This window comes from Lytechinus variegatus, chromosome 6 (genome assembly GCF_018143015.1).
Source record: "Lytechinus variegatus isolate NC3 chromosome 6, Lvar_3.0, whole genome shotgun sequence".
Classification (NCBI taxonomy): domain Eukaryota; kingdom Metazoa; phylum Echinodermata; class Echinoidea; order Temnopleuroida; family Toxopneustidae; genus Lytechinus; species Lytechinus variegatus.
In genome coordinates, this window is record NC_054745.1 from 33,871,028 (window position 1) to 33,890,797 (window position 19,770).

At 36.5% G+C, this 19,770-nt stretch overlaps 1 protein-coding gene across 1 annotated transcript in view; it reads right to left on the reverse strand.

Annotated features, from left to right (window-relative positions):
• The window catches only part of LOC121417741, a 53,709-nt gene that overhangs the window by 28,309 nt on the left and 5,630 nt on the right, over window positions 1–19,770 (reverse strand). Inside the window, exons 2-3 of the mRNA XM_041611474.1 lie at window positions 10,179–11,746; window positions 5,881–6,416 (exon numbers count right to left, since the gene is read on the reverse strand). Coding sequence (XP_041467408.1) covers window positions 5,881–6,416; window positions 10,179–11,746 — 2,104 coding nt within the window. The remainder of the gene's footprint in view (window positions 1–5,880; window positions 6,417–10,178; window positions 11,747–19,770) is intronic.

Genomic DNA, 19,770 nt, shown 5'->3' on the forward strand with positions numbered 1-19,770 from the left:
GATGATACATGCGTGTGTTGTGGCCAAAAGCATGTATTTCATTAAAAATAGGCTCCCGGATCAAGCATAGGCTAATTTCGATTTTATCTGAGCAATTGCTGCCTAAGCAAATGGTTTATAGATGCAGGGATCAAGTGTGTTGGTCGCGTGCGAGTAACCTCTAGATAATAGGATTTGTATTGAAGGGGATGTAATTTTTAATAACAGCTTCTGCTGGTAATACAAATAAAAATAATCCTAATAATGATCCTTGTGAGATGTTAAAAGCGCGAATCGCAAGCTCCAACTAATAGACATTTCATGTAACAAGACGTGAACTGAAACATTCTGAGCATTTTTTGTAATCGTGAGAAAGATGTGTATCTTTCTAAAGAATTAACGCGAGCGCGAGCTGTAATTTGTTTATATACTGACAGAAAGTAACTTTTTAAGGACTGCATTTAGTGACTCATGAATAGAATATATATCTCACGAACTGAATAATGAAAGTGCGAACCGCAAGCTTAAAATTTGTAATATTCCAACCTGAAAACTGGACCTTTTAAGGACTGCATAGTGACTCATGAATAGAATATATATCTCACGAACTGAATAATGAGAGCGCGAACCGCAAGCTTAAAATTTGTGATATTCCAACCTGAAAACTGGACATTTTATACCTTTTTTGTAACCAGGAATAGAATGAGTTCCTCAATTAACAATACTTGATGCGAGCGAGAAACGTGAGCCAAATTTTACGATTTTCCAACCTAAAAACTGGACATTCTAAGCATTCTTGTTAAAAAATAAATAATGATAGCTGGGAGAACAATTTTCAGAACTGAACTGGCTTCCCTGCAAATAATATCTAAATCATTATTATCATTATTATCATTCTAGGAATACATAAAATTTCCAAAGGTTTGAGCACGTGATTCGCTCGCAACATCTCACAAGGATGCACTTTTTAAAGTAATTGACCAAAAAGGCGAATTTTACATCTTCAGATTTGATTTCATGAAACGCCCCCAGGTCAAAGCTAATATTTAAAATTTCTGTTCGCGCTTCTTGCTCGCAGTTATTATCTAAATTCAGTTACATAGGCATCTCGTTTCGGAGATCACAAACATATTGCCCATCATATTAAAAAAATATAGCTCGCGCTCGCAATATTTTAAAAAGGTTTATCATGTTATTACATATTTACTTTATTTTATAAGTATAAAGTTAATAATCGACTGTTAGGACTACCCTTTCAAAGAAACAAACAAAAACTTTTAAGCTGCCGAACGAGGAAAATATGGTTGAAAAAAAATGCCCCCCTCCCTATTTGACGAAAGTTGGATCCGCCGGCAGGGAGGCAGGGGGCACTTGCACCCCAAAATGAAATAAAAAAACAGGGAAATTAATATTTTCCAAAATGGGAAAGTTCCTTTTTCAAAAATAAATATGCCGTTTTTCATCTTTTTTTCCAAATAAAATACTCTTTTTAAAGTATAAAAGTTTTCAGACTGGAATATTGCAAATTTTCAGCTTGTGCTTCGCACTCTCATTCGACTGGTAAAATATGCATCCTAAAGAGGTCACTTAATGCTTTCTTTAACAGGTTCCTTTTCTGGTCAGTATGTTTAAGCTCACGTTTTGCGCTCGTGTTAATTCTTTACTTAGATGCACATCTTTTAATGACAGCAGAAATCTCGGATTTTTAAAAACTTATTTTCATTTTTTATTGAAACATCCTAAAGTCTTAGCTTGTGATTCATGTTCGCAACACCTCGCAATAATGCCATTTTAAGAATAAAATTGACCCCCAAAAACGAGTTTTACAATTTCACCTTTGATTTTTTTTTACCAAGCCGCTCGCTCATTATACTCTCTCCCGAAAAATAAAGCCTAAATATACATTTTGCCATAATAAGAAGTCACTTCAAAAATGTTTTTCTCTACTTAATCACTATCAAACACGCAATGACTTCAAGCAGATGATAATCTTAAGGTGAAAATATCGCCAAAGTGCCCATTTTGACGTATGAGTTACTTTTTTGGCATTACCCCCTAAACGAAAATTCGTTCGGCCGCCCTTGCCTTCCCATTCTCATAACAACTGAGCGGCAAATGTGTCCCCCCCCCCCTTATCTCTGCTTTCCCGGTTTTCATTTTTCGGATTAACGAACCTTATTTTGTTTTCGGATTAACGAACCTTATTTCGTTTTCGTATAAACGAACCTTCGGAACAAAGAACCTCATTTCGTTTTCGGATTAACGAACCTTCGGAACAACGAACCTTATTTCGTTTTCGGATTATCGAACCTTCGGAACAACGAACCTTATTTCGTTTTCGAATTATCGAACCTTCCGTACGACGAACCTTATTTCGTTTTCGGATTATCGAACCGTCGGAATAACGCCACAAATGTTCGGATTAACGAACCCTTTTTCGTTTTCGGATTAACGAACATCGAGTTATATGCAATTTACGTATTTTGGAATTACGAAGTGTAACCATAAAATGTTCTGTTGGAAAGGGGAAAATAAGTAAAACAGAATAGTGAAAATTTAGAAGAAATCAGAGAAGCAAACTAAAGTGATGGCTGCTTTAAAATTAAGATCATTAATACTATGCACATTTCAAATTGACAACTGGGTAAGTAAATTATGACAAGTGGGCAAGAACAACTTTACCATATCAAAATTTGAGGTATTCTCCTAAGTACCCATTCCATTCAGGCCTTAATAAAAACCAAGTAGCATATTTTTTTATATCCTCACGAAAAAAAAAATACAATTTGAAGTATCACTGCTGAAAAGGGACCTTTTGCATTTTCTTATGGTAGAGTAGTCCTTGCCTTACATCACTATGATATAACATACACAAAATAATGCACTGCTTTTAAGTTTTGTATTGGACTAGTCTATGAGACAACTTTAAACCTATAAATTCTTACATTCAACCATTTTTCACTGTTCCTGCTGGTAGATTCTGGAGAAAAAAATCTTGCATATGTAGTTCTTGCCTTACATGACTATGATATCACACATGCAGCCAATTTGAAGTCTCCGTTTGAATAGCGATTACTATCATTTACAACTTTTAAATATTCACAATTTTCTGATTGTGTGTCCAATATTGTGTTGAACTTTAACCTATAAACTTGTCTGATTTTTCTTTTTCCTCTAAAAACAAGTTTTTATTTTGGTTGAATTCCCCTTTAACGTCCTTGGGCAGGGTATTTATCCCCTTCAGTGATATTTCTAAATTCTTTTGTATGACGAGGAGGTCCTTAAAAATGACAGCAAATAGAAGGTTAAAGCCAATGACAATTATGAACTTACATGTGAACACTCTTAAAAAAATTTGTTGGGGGGGGGGGCTCTCTTAAAAAATGACCACAAAAGAATAAAGTTAGGAACTGAGCCCCATCAAAAAAGAGGAAATAGTTTAAACCTCAAGATTTGTTTTCATTTAAGAACGAAGCGAATACACAATAATGCACTGCTATTAAGGTTTGTATTGCACTAGTCTATCAGACCACTTTATTTTTTTTCATTTTCACCTATTATTTCACTGTTCCTGCTGTCAGATTTTCTTGCATCCTCTGTTTTCAAAGGTCAAAAATTCTTTGGACACGGTGGAAAAAATCTTGCTTTTTTTCCACCGTGTCCAAAGAATTTCATTAGCAGACCAGACTAATGTGGCGAGTGAACGAGTTGGCAGGGAATTTACCTTTTAGTTCACCCAAATTTATGTTTCCTTTCAGGAAGTTCTTATACTATGTTCAAGAGTCATCAAAATACGTAACAAAAATGTAGCCTAATTCAGATGACTCCTATATATATATCATTTTGTCTCGCCTGCATAGTAATAATAATAATAATAATATCATAATTTATATAGCGCTTAATACATCGGAACGACGTCTCCAAGCGCTTTACAGACATATCATTACCCCGGTCACCGGATACGTGCATGCCCGCATACAATTTATGCACCTTCTCCACTCCCTGGGGAGCATTCCAACAAGAGTTCCAAGACTCAATTGCTAGGCATACTACATATAGGATTTCACATACTACCGGGTACCCATTTAACACCTGGGTGGAGAGTGGCAAAGCGTGGATTAACGCCTTGCCAAAGGATGCTAGGCTATGGTAGGATTCGAACACACGACCCTCTGATTACAAGGAGAGAGTCAAAGTCGCTACACCACAAGTCAGAACCGCTACACCACGACCCTTCCACGACGCTTCCACATAGCAGAGCGAGACTATAGGCGCAGCTTTTCATACGGCGTCGTCAACATTGAAATCTTAACCAATGTTAATGTTTTAAATGTCATCATAACTTAAAAAAATATATGGACCTAGTTCATGAAACTTAGACATAAGGTTAATCAAGTATTTCTTAACATCCTGCTTGAGTTATAGGGCACATGACTATGGACAAAGGTCATTTAGTAACTATGAGCTTAGACCATGTTGGGGGAATCAAAATTGAAATCTTAACCAAAGGTTAAGTTTTTGAAATGTTGTCATAACTACAAGAAGTATATAGACCTAGTTCATAAAACTTGGACATAAGGTGTATCACTGAATATCCCATGCAAGATTCAGGTCACAAAATTAAGGTAAAAGGTCACTTCGGGTCAACGAACTTTGGTCATATTTTTTTTTTTAGGTAATGTATCATAACTTTAAAAGTTTATGGATCTAGTTCATGAAACTTGGACAAAAGAGTAGCAATGTATTCCTAAATACCCTGTGTGCGTTTCAGGAACTTGGCTAAGATCAAAGGTCACTTAAAGGTTAATGAACTCTGGTCGTGTTGGGAATATGTGTTGAATTTGCATCATAACGTAGAAGATTCATTGATCTTGCTCATTAAAAAACATACGGGTAATCAAGTATGAATATATTTTTACACATGTCTTAGGTCACGTGATCATGGTCAAAAGTCATTTTGGGTCAATGGATATAATATTTTATTATCATATTAGTTTTTTTCCTCTGTAAATAATTATTCATTAACTGTTTTCAAAGGCGGCACTGCTGATATATCGAATTGCGTAATACAGGCGAGACTGCCAGAGGCGTTTCACTTGTTTATGGATTTAGTCCATTTTGCATAAAAACTGATTTCAATGTGTTGCTATATCAGTCAAAATTTATACATATAGCTAACAACAGACCAGTAAACCTTTTCAATATCTTAACTTGCAATAGGAAGGGCAGGGGAAGATAGAGGGCCTATCATATTAATATCAAACCTTTTTACATGTTTTAGAGATCCATTACCACTCTGGACCTTTAATGCAAAGGGACTAAATCCCATAGGACGTTTTTAACTGGCATTTTTGAAACGTATAATCATGATTTTAAGGAAAGAAAATGCTTTCTGAAATGAAACATTGATTTAGGTGAAATAATAAAAGGCAGCGTTTTATGAAGATTGGGCAAAGGGAGATTTTATCACTTTTGCATGAAAAGTATATTTCACGTCCATTTTTAATAAAGTTCTTAAAATTTTTGGAAGTTGGATTATGATCAGTTTGATGAACATGGTGAATGTCCATTAAAACATGCAAGAAAAAGAAAAGAAAATAAAAATTGATTTAGTCCCTTTTGCATGTTAGCCATTCATAATTATATCTGAAGTATTAAACAACGACTTTATCAAAGACTATATCTCTTAAAAACAAACGAAAATGAATACTGAACAAAGAATTAGAAATACATAAAGAGGGTCCACGACACCCACAGAAGCTTTCTCTCAGTCTGTTTGGCTACATTTCACGCATGGAGTAAACTAAGATCTGAATTGGACAATTAATGTAGATCAGGGAAGAGGTAGGCGAAAATAGAAAGGTGATCTAGTTTCGTTAATAAGAGAAAAAAAATACTTACGGAGAATTCAAGTAGGTGAGTTGTGTCGTCTTGACAAACAGGTCAACCAGGGTTTCTCCGTATCTGCTCATATCACCAGAAACAGATAGTAGGTGCTGATTCCGAGATTGTTCCCCAAAAAGAAGGGCAAGCCCTCCAGATTTCAATCCAAAATTGAATTCACCCAGTGACTGTGACACGCATTGTTGAAGTGTCACATTGATTGTGTGGAGATCATGTGAACTATGTCCAATTTGATTCATACTGTTAGTATCGGTTTTCATCTCGAAAGTGTTGCTCGTATCTTCGATTAAGATGGATACATCGAGCTCCTTTGCATGAGGTAGAGATAAGAGTACGCTTGTGTAACAGTTAGGCGTCATTCTGTTGGCTAACAGACGAGTAACTGATGGGAGCTTTTGAAGAGATAATGGAACACTTAAAGAAGTATCTGTGATGCTGATGGTATGTAAGTTAGGAAATGCTTTGAGACAGGACCACATTCGTCTGGTCACGTCAGCCGTAAGCACAGACTCCACGAACCTCATTGTTCTTACCTAGTATCAGGGGAGAGTGAGAGGAACATACATGATGAACATGGTAGTATTAACACTTCGCGCCCTGATGCTGCAATCTTGCATATTCGCATAATTAAATTCAACAATCGCAATGATTAGTTTTCTCCCTTACTTTCAAATGAGGTGAGCTAATAAAAGGCAATAGTTCTTGCATAATATTTGTATGATACTATACAAATATACCAGGCATTGAGTAAGTATAGCGGGAATTATTCATCCGAGGTTGGACTGGCATTATTATTTTCCCGGAGGGGCGAAGCCCCGAGGGAAAAAAAATAGTGATTATGCCAGCAACCGAGGATGAATAATTCCCTCTAGACTTTCGAAATGAAGGCCTGGTATATTTGTTTTATATCCTACTTTAATAAGTAATATAAATAGATCGTCATAATCTAGTTCTTGTACTCATCTTATTTTAATCTGAATCAAACCAGCTGCAACGACTGACCTACTTTTCCTGAAGCGCTTAGCTACGCGCTTAGTGCGCAGAACGCTTATTAGTGCTTGCGCCATCATGATCTGTGACGTCAATGATGGAATAGTTGACTATTCGATCATTGCCGTCACGGAATAGCATTTTTTTCTTCGGTGGGCGTTTCATTTTTGACATCATCGCAAAATAGTGAGAATTATGTTTGATAACATGATGCTATTTAAACCAATTAGCATACAGGGGCGGTATTCTGAACAATGTCTTTTCTCCATATTTTATCTTATCTCAGAGATATGACAAAATCGGTATTCTGGTGGATGTCATAACTTTTGTCACAAAAATTGTCATACATTTTGTCTCTTCTCTTTAGCGCACAGCAAAAATATGCGGCTTTAAATGCGCGCAATCCTTTTATACAAGCAAAAGATATGACAAAAGTTATGAGAGGGGGTATCAGTCATAAATTTTGTCATATCTTTTAGTCCCAAATCTTCCGATACTCTGCCGACTGAATGTCAAGCAAATAATTATATTATTTAGATTAGATTGTGGTCTTAGTCACTCATCTTCCATGACAATTTTCAAAATTATTTTTTCATGCTGCAATTAGTTAGGCCCTACATATTTATTCCTCCTTTTTTTCTCTGTTTTCCTTACTTTTCTACTTCTCCTCTAAATTCTTCACAGCTCCCAATGACAATGACAATGACATTTATTCCCATGTCACCCACAGAGTGGGTATTGGAGAAACAATCATATAAATGTACAAAATCTTAAATAGTATTTCATCAAGTAATTTACATCTCATTTAGAGTACATTTAGAAAAAAAAATAATACAAATTTTAGCATTAAAAATAATTTTATGATTACATTTAAAATATTACCTTGAATCTTCAAAAATATAATCAAAGTTTACATATGATTAAAAAAAAGATAAATCATATTGTAACAACATTATCGTATTGTTGGATATTAAACCACAGCCTTAAAAAAGCTCAAAATTTTATATTTCGAGCTTGTCAGAGTTTAGAGAATTTGATAATAAGGCCTACAGATGAGATAATGGATAAATTAAAGATTAAAAACCCAGGTTATTAACATTATAATTAGCATAAACATTTGTTTAATATAAGGCAAGTAATGGCATCAGCATATGATTGGCTGTTATACCATTTTTCAATTACAGCTCAAAATATTAAACGAAGCATAATTTTCTTGCAAAATTTAACAAGGTTGGAACGGATTTCTGGTTTTTCACAGCTAAATAGCTGATTCATTTTGAGTGTATTCGGTCTATCAGTGTAATATGTTTTAAGATGAAACTTTCTTTCTTTAGCAAAAAAAGGACAAACGAATATATAGTGAAATTCATCACCAATTGATTGAAGGTTGCATAATGTACAAAGCCTCATGTTTCTTTGACGGTTTTCATATCTTCCTGAGGTAATAGGAAGTCGATGATTTCCACAACGAAATCTACAAAAAGGGATTCTATCTTTTTTATTCATATTAACAAGGTAACTTTCTAGACGAAGATTCTCTTTGAATATTCTGTAGTTAATACACTGAGAGTTTTCGTTTATGAACGTTAACCAATTTTGAAACTGTGAGTCCTTTACTCGTAGATCTACAGCTTGCTTTACCCAATTTCTGCTCGAGGAATCAGAAATGTCAAATAAATTCGTCATACCCAATCTATCAAGAGTTTGCTTTATCTTTGTTAACCAGCTTGTCTGATATATACCTTGATCAGAAAGTATCTTTACAATCTCATAAATCATACCAGACATTTTTGTTTTACTACTGTGAACTAATCCACACCAAAAGTTTATCATTCTATTCTCAATATATTTATCTAATTTGAATCTTCCAAGTTCGCCTAAAACCATGCAGTTTGCCGTTGATTTATTAACTTTAAGAATCTGCTTGCAAAATTTCATGTGAAACACTTCTAAATCTCTAATCACATCAAAACCCCATATTTCTGACCCATAGAGGAGTATCGGTAAAACAAGTTGATCAAATAACTCAATTTGGATATCCACTGGTAAATCAAGATGATAAATCTTATTCAACATGCTATACATTGCTCTTCTTGCTTGATTCAGTTGTTTAGCTTGAGCTTTCCGAAATGAATTATTATAATTGAAGGTAATTCCAAGATATACATAGTCATCTACTACTTCAAGAGCGTGGTTATTAAATGTAAATGAACCAGTTTTCCTTACTTTGCCACGGGAGAATATAACAATTTTCGTCTTGTCTATATTCACATTTAAATACCATCTTTTACAATAATCTGATACTGCATTGAGCGCACATTGAAGTTCTTGTTCAGATTTGGCAAGGACAATGGTATCATCTGCATATAGTAATGTAAATAACTTCATGTACACATCAATTCCATGATCTAGTAATGATGACTGAAGCTTCTCAGGTAAGACATCAAGACCATCATAACGTTCACTGATATATTCTTTAAAATCATTTATGAACATAGCAAATATTAATGGTGATAAATTTTCTCCTTGACGTACTCCGATATTACAGTCGAATAGGCTTGATTTTTCACCATCTTTGATAACACACGATTTAGCTTGTGTGTACATATTCTTAACCACTTTGAAAAAGTTTCCATTTATATCACTTGTAAGTAATTTGTTCCAAAGTGATGTCCTATCAACAATATCAAACGCCTTACGATAATCGATGAACGCACAATATACCCTTTCTCTGCCAAACAGGTATAATTCAAGTAACGAATGTAAAGTAAAAATGTGATCTAGCGTTGAATGTAATTTGTAATGAAGCGCATCAATATACGCGTAGTTGCGCGATGCCAGCAACTGTTTTGGGGATACGCCCTACCTGCCACGGGGCTTTCCTATTGGCTAGAAGGGCTCCAACTGGGAACTAACGATGATTTTGATTGGTTTGCTTCCGAAAAGATGGGTGGGAACTTTGAGAGATATGACAGGGAAAAGACAATGTTCAGAATACCGATTTGTGACAATCATAGCGGTGTCACATCTCGGAGAGAAATGACAAAATTTATGACAAAAGTTATGACAGAGTTTCAGAAAACCACCCCTGGGTTAAATTTATGTAGGATATATAATAATAACTATCAATGGTGCAGTATGAAAATTTCAAATTAAAGAAAAAAACATGGAAACAATTTCATTATCATTCCCCCAAGATCATATTCAGCGTGCAAAGAGTTAATGGAAATGGAAATGTGAAATTAAATGACATTCAGATTTTTTTCTTTGTTGAAAAGAGGAATGTACATTCTGGCTTTAGATACCTCACGTTGCAGTGGCTTCGGAAGATTTTGCAGCCCAACGACAGTGTAGATAGTTGGTGACTTAAGAATCATACTCTGTGCAGTGACACATCTTTGAACCAACGAAGACACGTCTCCTCCACTTTCCTTGGACTCTGATGAACAGTCAAGTAGAATGCGATACCGTTCGCTCTCTTCCAAATGTTCGTTTCTAAGGAGTGCCTCCATTATTCGTATTCCTAGATGCCTGTCTGTGCCAGCAGCAAACCGGATGAGTTGCTCATAGTCTCCGATGTTTGAATTAATCTTCCAAAATATTCGGTCCAACTGAGATACTCTTAACCACAATAGTATGCGCCATGTTACACTAGCGATGAATTTTCCCGCCGAATGTTCTTGTGCTAATTTGTGATAAAATTCAATTTGAGTTGAAGTGGTCTCGTCGGACTGAGGAAGGTTTGTGATTGGCACTGTCGTCTTTGATACTATTCCGAGCTCGCATGCTTTATCAAGGATACAAGGAACTCTTCGGAAATCTCGGGGCGTGAAGATTAGTTTTTTGGCATCATGGAGTAGACCGTAGAGCGCAACTCTGCCAATTTCGTTGACGATCCCATTTATGTTTTTGTGAGTGAATGTTAAACCTGAGCGAGCATTTGCATGGTGCATTAAAAATGTATTTACACTGTCAAACAAATCTGTTTGGGTACTGACATCACTTCCTAGTTGATCTTCACTCCACAGGTGACAGATCATAAGACAAAAGAGAGGTGTTTTTACAAGTTCATCGATGAGTGGTTGGTCGTTGAGGTATTCTTTCAGCTTATCCCTCTTTACATCGCTCGAAGACAGTGTGAAGAATCTATCGATGTACTCTCTGGAACTCTCCATTGAAAATCCTTCGATCCACATTTTAGTGTATACCCTTGGAAGGTCATCATGATTGAAGTAGCTTTCTAGATGAGGGCGTGTTGTTATAAGCACGCGACATTGTGGAAACTCGTCACATCGAATGACGCTGACAATATTGTTCAGTGAAGAAATACCGGCATATTCATCCAGTCCGTCAAGTATGATGTGACAGATCTCTTGATTTTCACGGATGAAACTCTCTATATCGTCCGGTTTGAGATCACGGACGTCGCTTAAAAGCTGGGCTTTGATGGCTTCCCCAATCGATGTCCTGTGGCTTGTGTTACGAAATCTAACAGCAAAAAGAAGTGGCAACTGCTCCAATGCCGATTCCTTTTTTTCTTGAGCCCAGTCGTACGCTATCTTTGCAACAGCTGTTGTCTTTCCTACTCCAGCTGGAGCTGATATAAGGATACGAGATGGTAGTCTCCCGTTTACTTTGGTAGAGAATATCTTATCAACAGAGCCCTCCAATTCTTCTTTCTTTTTGGTATCTTTTCCACTCGAATCTTTCCTCATCATTGTTACGACCGTATGCAAATCTTTGAGCTCAGCGTAATTTGATTTATCCCAGGGCCTCAGTTGAATTTTGCACAATTTATCGAGGTACCTGTGTCTCAGCTTCTCACGACATTGTCCCACAGTCAATGATTCTGAGATCTTCTTGCCGAATATATCTGAAGGAAAATACAAAGTAACGCGCGATATGTTAATAAACAGAACACGTCAGGTAAGTACATCTGTAATATTGGAGATTGTCTGCAATGGACATAAATTAATTTATATTTTCCCCCGGCGTAACGCTGTTGGACAAACAAACGTTAATGTTATCATTTAACCAATTAGCAAGCTGATGAAGATATCCATTATAATAATAGCAACGTACACTCAGGGCCGTAGCTAGAATCATGTACCAGTTGGCAAAATTGAGGATAGGGGAGAAAAAGAAAGAGGGAAAGAAAGAAAAGAAAGACAGAAGGAAGGAAGGAAATAAAGAAAGACAGACAGAAAGACAGAAAGAAAAAAAGAAATAAAAAATAAAAGAAAAATAGGGGTACCAACTTCGAAGAAGGTTACGACTGATAGAGTAAAGACAACCAGTTGGCGCAAATCCAAGTCCATGTAGCCAGGCTTAGAGCCCTACTTGTCAGCAAAATACAAAGGACAAAACAAATTGAGCTATAATTACACACAAAGTAAGCCCCCGGTCCTCCCCCAATATAAACAAGCTTGTGATTTTGCAAATTATCCCATAATTATTGACGATTTAACAAACACATTAGTTTTGTAAAATTAGAGGCAAGACTAGGTAAAGAAATATGGGGTGGGATGAATTTCCAAGGTTTGAGTTGAATAATAAAAGTCAAAGTGTAGTTGGCAAATCAAAAACTGGGCCTATTAAAGTGGCAGAACACTTAACGCTCTTCCAGTCAGCAAAGTGATGTACAAGTACTGCCCCGTATCAGATCTAAGAACATAACACAAGACTTAAAAACTGGTAACCCTGCAGTTGGCAAATTCATGAAGACAAGTATACAACTTGTAGACTTGTCTACAAGTTTGCAGTTGGCAAAAAAAAATTTTTACTAAATCCTGTCGCCGAAGATATTTTTTTTATTTATGGTATCAGAATGTGCTTGTGGTGGGGATGGGTGGGAGTGGGGACAGGTTGGGGATGCAGTCAATACTGCAATTCAAGGAAAAAATGCAGCCAACACTTGACAAAGTGAAGCCAATGTCACGTTTGCTCTATCCTCCAACGCCAGCAACTCCAACGATGGCAGATGTTGTTTACTTTGATTTGTAAACTCTTTCCAAAAGAAGTAGATCACCAGACATTAAAAGTGGAACTACAATGATCCCATGACATGGCAGTGGCAAGAGATCTGCAAAGTGTTGCTGACGCAGCCCTTTTGTCAATTGACAAGTCAAGAAGTCTATTCTTCCTTTCACTTGGAATGAATGATTACTTGCTTTTCATGACAGCACCAATAAGTGTTGCATAGGATGAACGCACCTTCAGCCATATGACGTTTATCAAGAACTTTTATAGATCAACCAATGTAGTGACAAATGCTTTTTTTATTACTATATACTTGCTTACGTTCGCATTGGTGTGGACCGATATAGATACCGGGCTGGTGTTAAATCAACACCACCGTTTTTGCAGTGAACGAATTCCTAAAGACAGACCTTAAAAATTTCTGATCCAATTATAACAAATTTTCAGTTCGCGCTTCGCGCTCGCATCACTTGATTAGTGAAATAGTAAATTCCTGCAAACAAGCCATAGAATGCCCCTCTTCAGGTCTGAATTTCAAAAACTGTTAGCTCTTGCTTCTCGGCTGCAATATTACATTAAAGAAATACATATCATATTCATGATTACAATGACCACAAAAAGTGCTTCATGTTCTAAGGTGTAAATCTAACAAAATAAGCAAGCGCTTGGCGCTCGCATTAGATGACTATGATGAGATACGTACGCAATCCCAAAATATAGTCCTTAAAATGTCCCTTTTTAGGGTCAAGTTATACAAAAAATTTCAGCTCGCGCTTTGAGCTCACATTGTTTGTTTTGTGAGACAGGTATGTATCATGATTACAAAACTTTTCTAATAATTTCCCTTTTTAAGACTGAATATCGCATTATTTGATCACTAACATACATATCCATTTAATGGCAGAGTCCTTAATATGTCTTAATTAGGTCAATATACCTGGCATAAAAAAATGAAATAAAAACCAAAGTTTACTGCGAACGGATCTCGGAATCACGAAATATTACTTCAAATTTGCATTTTCTTTGGTTCACTGGTACAGTAAATTATAGAACTACTTTTTTAAGTCAGAGGATATACATGGATACTATGAAACAATCTGGATTCAGCAAAAGGGAACAAACGTGTTGGATATATAACTCACTACAGGGAAATATATGGACTACGACTAGATGCCAAAATATTTTAGTCCCATATGCTATCAGAGCAGGCGCGTACGCAGGATTTTTGAAAGGGGGGGTCGAGCTGATCTTTTTTAATCTCCCCCCAGTCTCTAAAAAGTGATGAGCGGGGGGGGGGAAGTGATGATTTTTTTTTCAGCGCTGCAAATAAGACAATAACATTTAAGTGGGGATGGGTATGTAACAGTGCGGTCATGACCCGCGAGCGAGCAGAAATGTTCTCGTTTTTGCGTTGAAAACATAGCCTTTTTGTCAATAGTTTGTTGGTATCATAGTCGATGCTACATGTCCTTCGGATCGTAGCACTCATGATATGGCCAACCGCGTAGCCAGGATTTCATTTTGGAGGGGGCGGTAAATGCACGCGAAGCGTGCCAACACTTACAGAGCGCGCGAAGCGCGCTCCCTAGGGGGTGGGTGCAGGGAGGTGTTTCATAAATTAAAATGAAAAGGAGCCGTTTCTCTTGTCTCTAGTACCTCCAATTCGGTTGACTATATTGCGATTTTGAACCTTGTTTTCAAAAGTGATTGTAAACGCACAAAAGAGGTATACAATGGAGGAAATTAAAATGATAATAACTCCGCGCGAAGCGCGGAAGCTAAAGTGATTTATCAATTTTTCTTGCCATAAAAAGGGTCCCGAGAAAAGGGTATTCTCAAAGATATATTGAAACTTTCTTTGGAAAGATCAGATTTGATTACAAACAATTTAGCATCAGTGCATATTTTTAACTCGCAAAACAGAGGAGAAGATTGGTAGAGGAAGATATTCCTCCCCGAAGATTATTGAACTTCATTACAAGGAAAATAGTGCGCATAAAGTTGAAACTTCTGTGATTTATTGAAATTATCTATCTATATAATAAAGGATGATTATTTTTTGACTTATCCTGAAGCGCTTCATTTTGAATATAAAGAAACTTAAGTGTCATTCAAAATTTCAAACTGAGGGCGCAAAACAGGACAGGAGATGAATGTATACAGGGAAATGACATGAAGTTTAATACAATTTGATAAAAAAAAATATTGTATTTTTTATTTAATACGACACGAATTCCATACCTTCCTCTTTTTAAATTAGGAACCTGTTTGCCCCCAAATTATGGTTGTTTATAGTAATGAGCTGAAAAGCGGGAGAAGCTGACTTCATGGAGGTGACGGCAGAAACTGATATAAAGATTTTACCCGCTCGGAGCCGACCAGACCAGAAGTTGCGCGATCAATTGAAAAAAAAGATAACTTCATACATTTACTTCGGCCTAACCTTACTCAAATTCATGCCCTAATGTATACAATTTTAACTTTAACTGGCAAGAAGCACATAGCTGAGGTGGAAAAACAGGGTTAGAGAAAAGGTGGGGGAACAATGGAGAACTTCAGTATTGTCATTTAACCGCGTGCAGCGCGGAAGCGAAATTCATATATGAATTTAAAGCAAGAAGAGTGAAGGAGTTTCACTTTTGAGAAAAAAATAAAGAAAAAACACAAAGCTACCTTTCTTCCCTTTCCTTCCTTCCCTTTTCCTTTTCTCCTCTCCTTTTTTCCCTTCTTTTTTTTCTTTTTGGGGACGTTTTGGGGGGGCGACCGCCCCCCCCCCTGGCTACGCGCCTGGATATTGCCTTGATCAGAACACTAGAAACTTGAGAAATGTCATGAATAATTACGAGCGAGTGGAGCAAGCGAGCCGAAATGTTTGCGTTTTTCCGTCAAAACATACAATTCTTCTCAATAGCTTGTTGGTAATGATTACATATTAGTTGATAATACATGTCCTTCTGCTCGTAAGTCTCATGATATGGCCTTGATCAAGAGACTAGAAACTTAAGAAATTTCATAAATGATTACGAGCGAGCGGAGTGAGCGAGCCGAAATTTTCGCGTTTTCCCGTCAAAACATACATTTCTTGTCAATAGTTTGTTAGTAAATCAAGTATTAGTCAATGCGACATGTCCTTCTTTTCGTAACACTCATAATACGGCCTTGATCAGGACACTTGATACTTATGGAATTTCATCAATTATTACGAGCGAGCGGAGCGAGCTAACCGACATTTTAGCGTTTTCCGTCATTTTGGTTTTCATATTGGTAAAACATATTTTGTAAGAAAACGTATGTCTTTGTCTTGGTTCAGTTGTATTCATAAGTATACATCATAATAATCATGTATGGCCTTGTTAATGGCGATACCGTGATCATGTCGGCGACATGCGGAAATAAAAGATATAATAAAATGGAGCGAGCGAAGCGAGCGGAAATTTTTTCTGTGTTTTTCGTCGGAAACCATGAGATTCTGTTCATTATTGCTGTCATATACATTATTGGGTAGGGAACTGTCCGTAACCAGACCAAGGAGTTATCAGGCTCTTGCCCGATAACTCCTTGACCAGACCGACCTCTGTTGAGACAAGCAAAAAAAAAAAAAAAACCAAAGGGGGAGGTTTGAACTCCCGAACCCCCCCCCCCCCTTGCGTACGCGCCTGTATCAGAGGCGGACTACGATCTATTGATCACGATCTATGCAACGTAAGTTCTTGACTCATAAATCGCACTTCTACATTTTCTTGCACGTGCCGAAACCAAATGGAACCAATATAGCACACAATCTCGATCATCTTTCATCATGTCAAATCTGAAAATGAGCGAATGCTCTGGGACATCGGGCAATGATTCTTTTCGTTATAAACTGCCCAAATATGTTACTAAAACTAGTTTATTATCGGCAGTTTGATATCTTCTAAAATCCTACATGACGGAAGATGAAATGTCCGAAAACGAACACATCTATGATGGCCTATGCAAGATCTACCCTCATCTTAACTCTAATATTTGTCATCATTTTGCCAATTTTATGGGCTTTCGACATATGATATCTACTAGTGATAGCCCTTTACCAATATCACAAGGGACCAAAAAAGCTGTAAGAGAGTATGTTTCTAAACAATTGATTCAGATGAAAGACCAGATTTCGTCATTGGTAGAGTCATTAACCTCACCTACACAAAGCAACATGAATGCTCAAATGAATGAAAGTCCATCTTCTCCCATGGAGGTCCCTGTCCCTAACGTCGAAGTAAACAACAGATACGATACTCTACTGCTTGATAACACTGAAGATGAAATAGAAGAAACAATCGCCATTGTTAAGAGTTTTTGTGAGCAATTGGCAGATTATAGGCAGAAGAAAGAAAATGACTTCATGCTAACAGAGAAGGAAAAAGGAAGATCCAATGTGGTGTTCTTATAATAGGAGATTCAATGATAAAGCCTCTCAACCCATCTACGATGTCGTCAACAAAGAGAATTAAATGTAAGACCCTTCCAGGAGCAAAAGTAGAAGATTTGTTTGAACCAACAAGGAATATGGTTGAAAAAAACCCTGCCTAAAGAGGTCATCATACACGTTGGATCAAATAACATGGCAGTGAATGACTCGATTACTATTGAAAAGAAAATAGAGTCACTGGCCCTTCAAGTCCAAGGTGAATGCACTTCATTAGATACGATATCGATTAGCTCCATCATCAAAAGAAGAGCGTATCAAAGTGAACTTCTAAACAAACTGAATGACACCAATGCTCGACTAATCTCAATGGCCTTATCCCATGGATGGGGGTTCATCAACAATGACTGCATTGAGTCAACCCGGCATCTATGCAATGATGGCATACATCTCAGTCCTGAAGGTGTTAAATTATTCGCCGACAGTCTAATCCGCTACATCAACTCAGAAAGAGATATGCCTATCTCAAACGATGATCAACACAGGCACGAGAATCGCAGAACCTTATCTTTCACCTATGCTTCTAGACATCCCTTACCATCATCATCCCCGCATCCTACCTCCATGAAAATGCAGAACCCACATCTGCAACCTGCAATAGATGTATCAAATGAACCTCAACTATGGAGTCACATAATGAGTTACGCGCATGTTACATCCTCCCATAACTACTCTGGATGCTTTTACTGCGGAGAAACAAATTATAAGTACCAAAACTGCCGCTACAGGGAAAAAATCAGATGCTACCTCTGTAATGAACTTGGTCAAAAACGCAAATTTTGTAAGAATATAAACTACAACTAAAAATCTGGCCAGGAAGGCTGTGCCGATAAAGATGCGCAAAAGAAACACTTTCAAGTTAAACAAAGAAAACAATTAACACACCAAACTCTAAGAAATTAAAGTAGCTTATCTCAATGTTCGAAGTCTGTTAGATAAACTCAATGAAATCAATTATCATTTGAAAACTATGGACATTGATGTATTATGTCTATCAGAGACATGGTTGAACAATAAAATTTCTAGTGACATTGTGAAAATTCAAGGATACTCCATCTACCATCGTGACAGAGATGATGGCCGTCGAGGCGGCGGTGTTTGTATCTATGTAAAGAGTACCCTAACATGCGTCGAAAGAGATGATCTTATTGATAGCTCTTTAGAAGCCATCTGGATAGAAATTAAAGGCCTGAATTTTCCCAAATTACTAATTTGTTGTATATATAGACCTCCAGACACGAATTCATCTTATTTTGGGGAAATTACAGAAAACTTTAAAAAAAGCAAATAACACGAATATGGAATTTCTTTATTCTTGGTGATTTGAATGTAGATTACAAACTTGATGAATCCTTTAATGATAATCCTGTTCATTGTCTAGAGAATCTATTCTTGTTAACGCAATTGGTCACTAAGCCAACGAGAGTTACTACCAAATCAGCAAATTGTATCGATCACATCTTGAGCTCTATCCCAGAACATGTTCAAACTGATGTACTGAATATTTCACTGAGTGATCATTATCTTATTTATACTGTGATTGACTTAAAGAATACAAATAATATTCATAAATCAAGACGCTTTCGAGATTTCAAACATTTTGATGAAGATCAATTTTTAGAAGATATAAAACAAGTGATATTTTCAATTTACCTCATGAAAGCTCTCAGGCTTTGTCATTGGTATGGAACTCTTAAAAAGAAACATTCTTGAAAATAAGCAAAAATATGCACCTTTCAAAGAAGTAAGGGTAAAAGATTGTTACTGCCCTTGGATTACTTCGGATACCATCCAGCTCATGTATAAGCGTGTCCATATAAAGATTAAAGCCCATTCAACGATATCTCAAGATGATCATTATGAATTTGTTAAATGCAAGAATTACTTAAACAGAATTCAAAACGAAAGAAAAAGTGCTTATTTCAGTGACATCTCCATTACATACAGTAATAATGGTAAGAAATTATGGAAAGAAATGCAACAAGTTACAGGCAAGTCCAAGAAAGATAATTCATCATCCTGCTGTATAGATAGTGATAAAATAAATGATTATTTTGTCAATGTTGGTAAAAATGTATTGCAATCTTTTCCTCAAAATGTGTGTGTAAATTGGAAAAATCCCACCTGTACTTACAAATTTGAAGTAGAATATTTAAAAGAGGAGAAAATCCTTAAACATTTGCTTCATTTAGACAAAACAAGTAATGTTGATGTATTAGGATTTGATTCAAAATTACTTCAAATAGCTGCACCATATATTCATCAATCTTTAACCCGAATTTTTATTTGAAGTATAAAATGTAGTGATGTACCAGAAGACTGGAAATTGGCAAGAACAACTCCAATCTATAAAGGGAAAGGCCCAAGGAATGAAGAAGCAAATTATCGCCCAATATATGTACTTAGTCATATCTCTAAAATAATAGAAAAGGAGATTCAAGAGCGATTGCTCCGATATC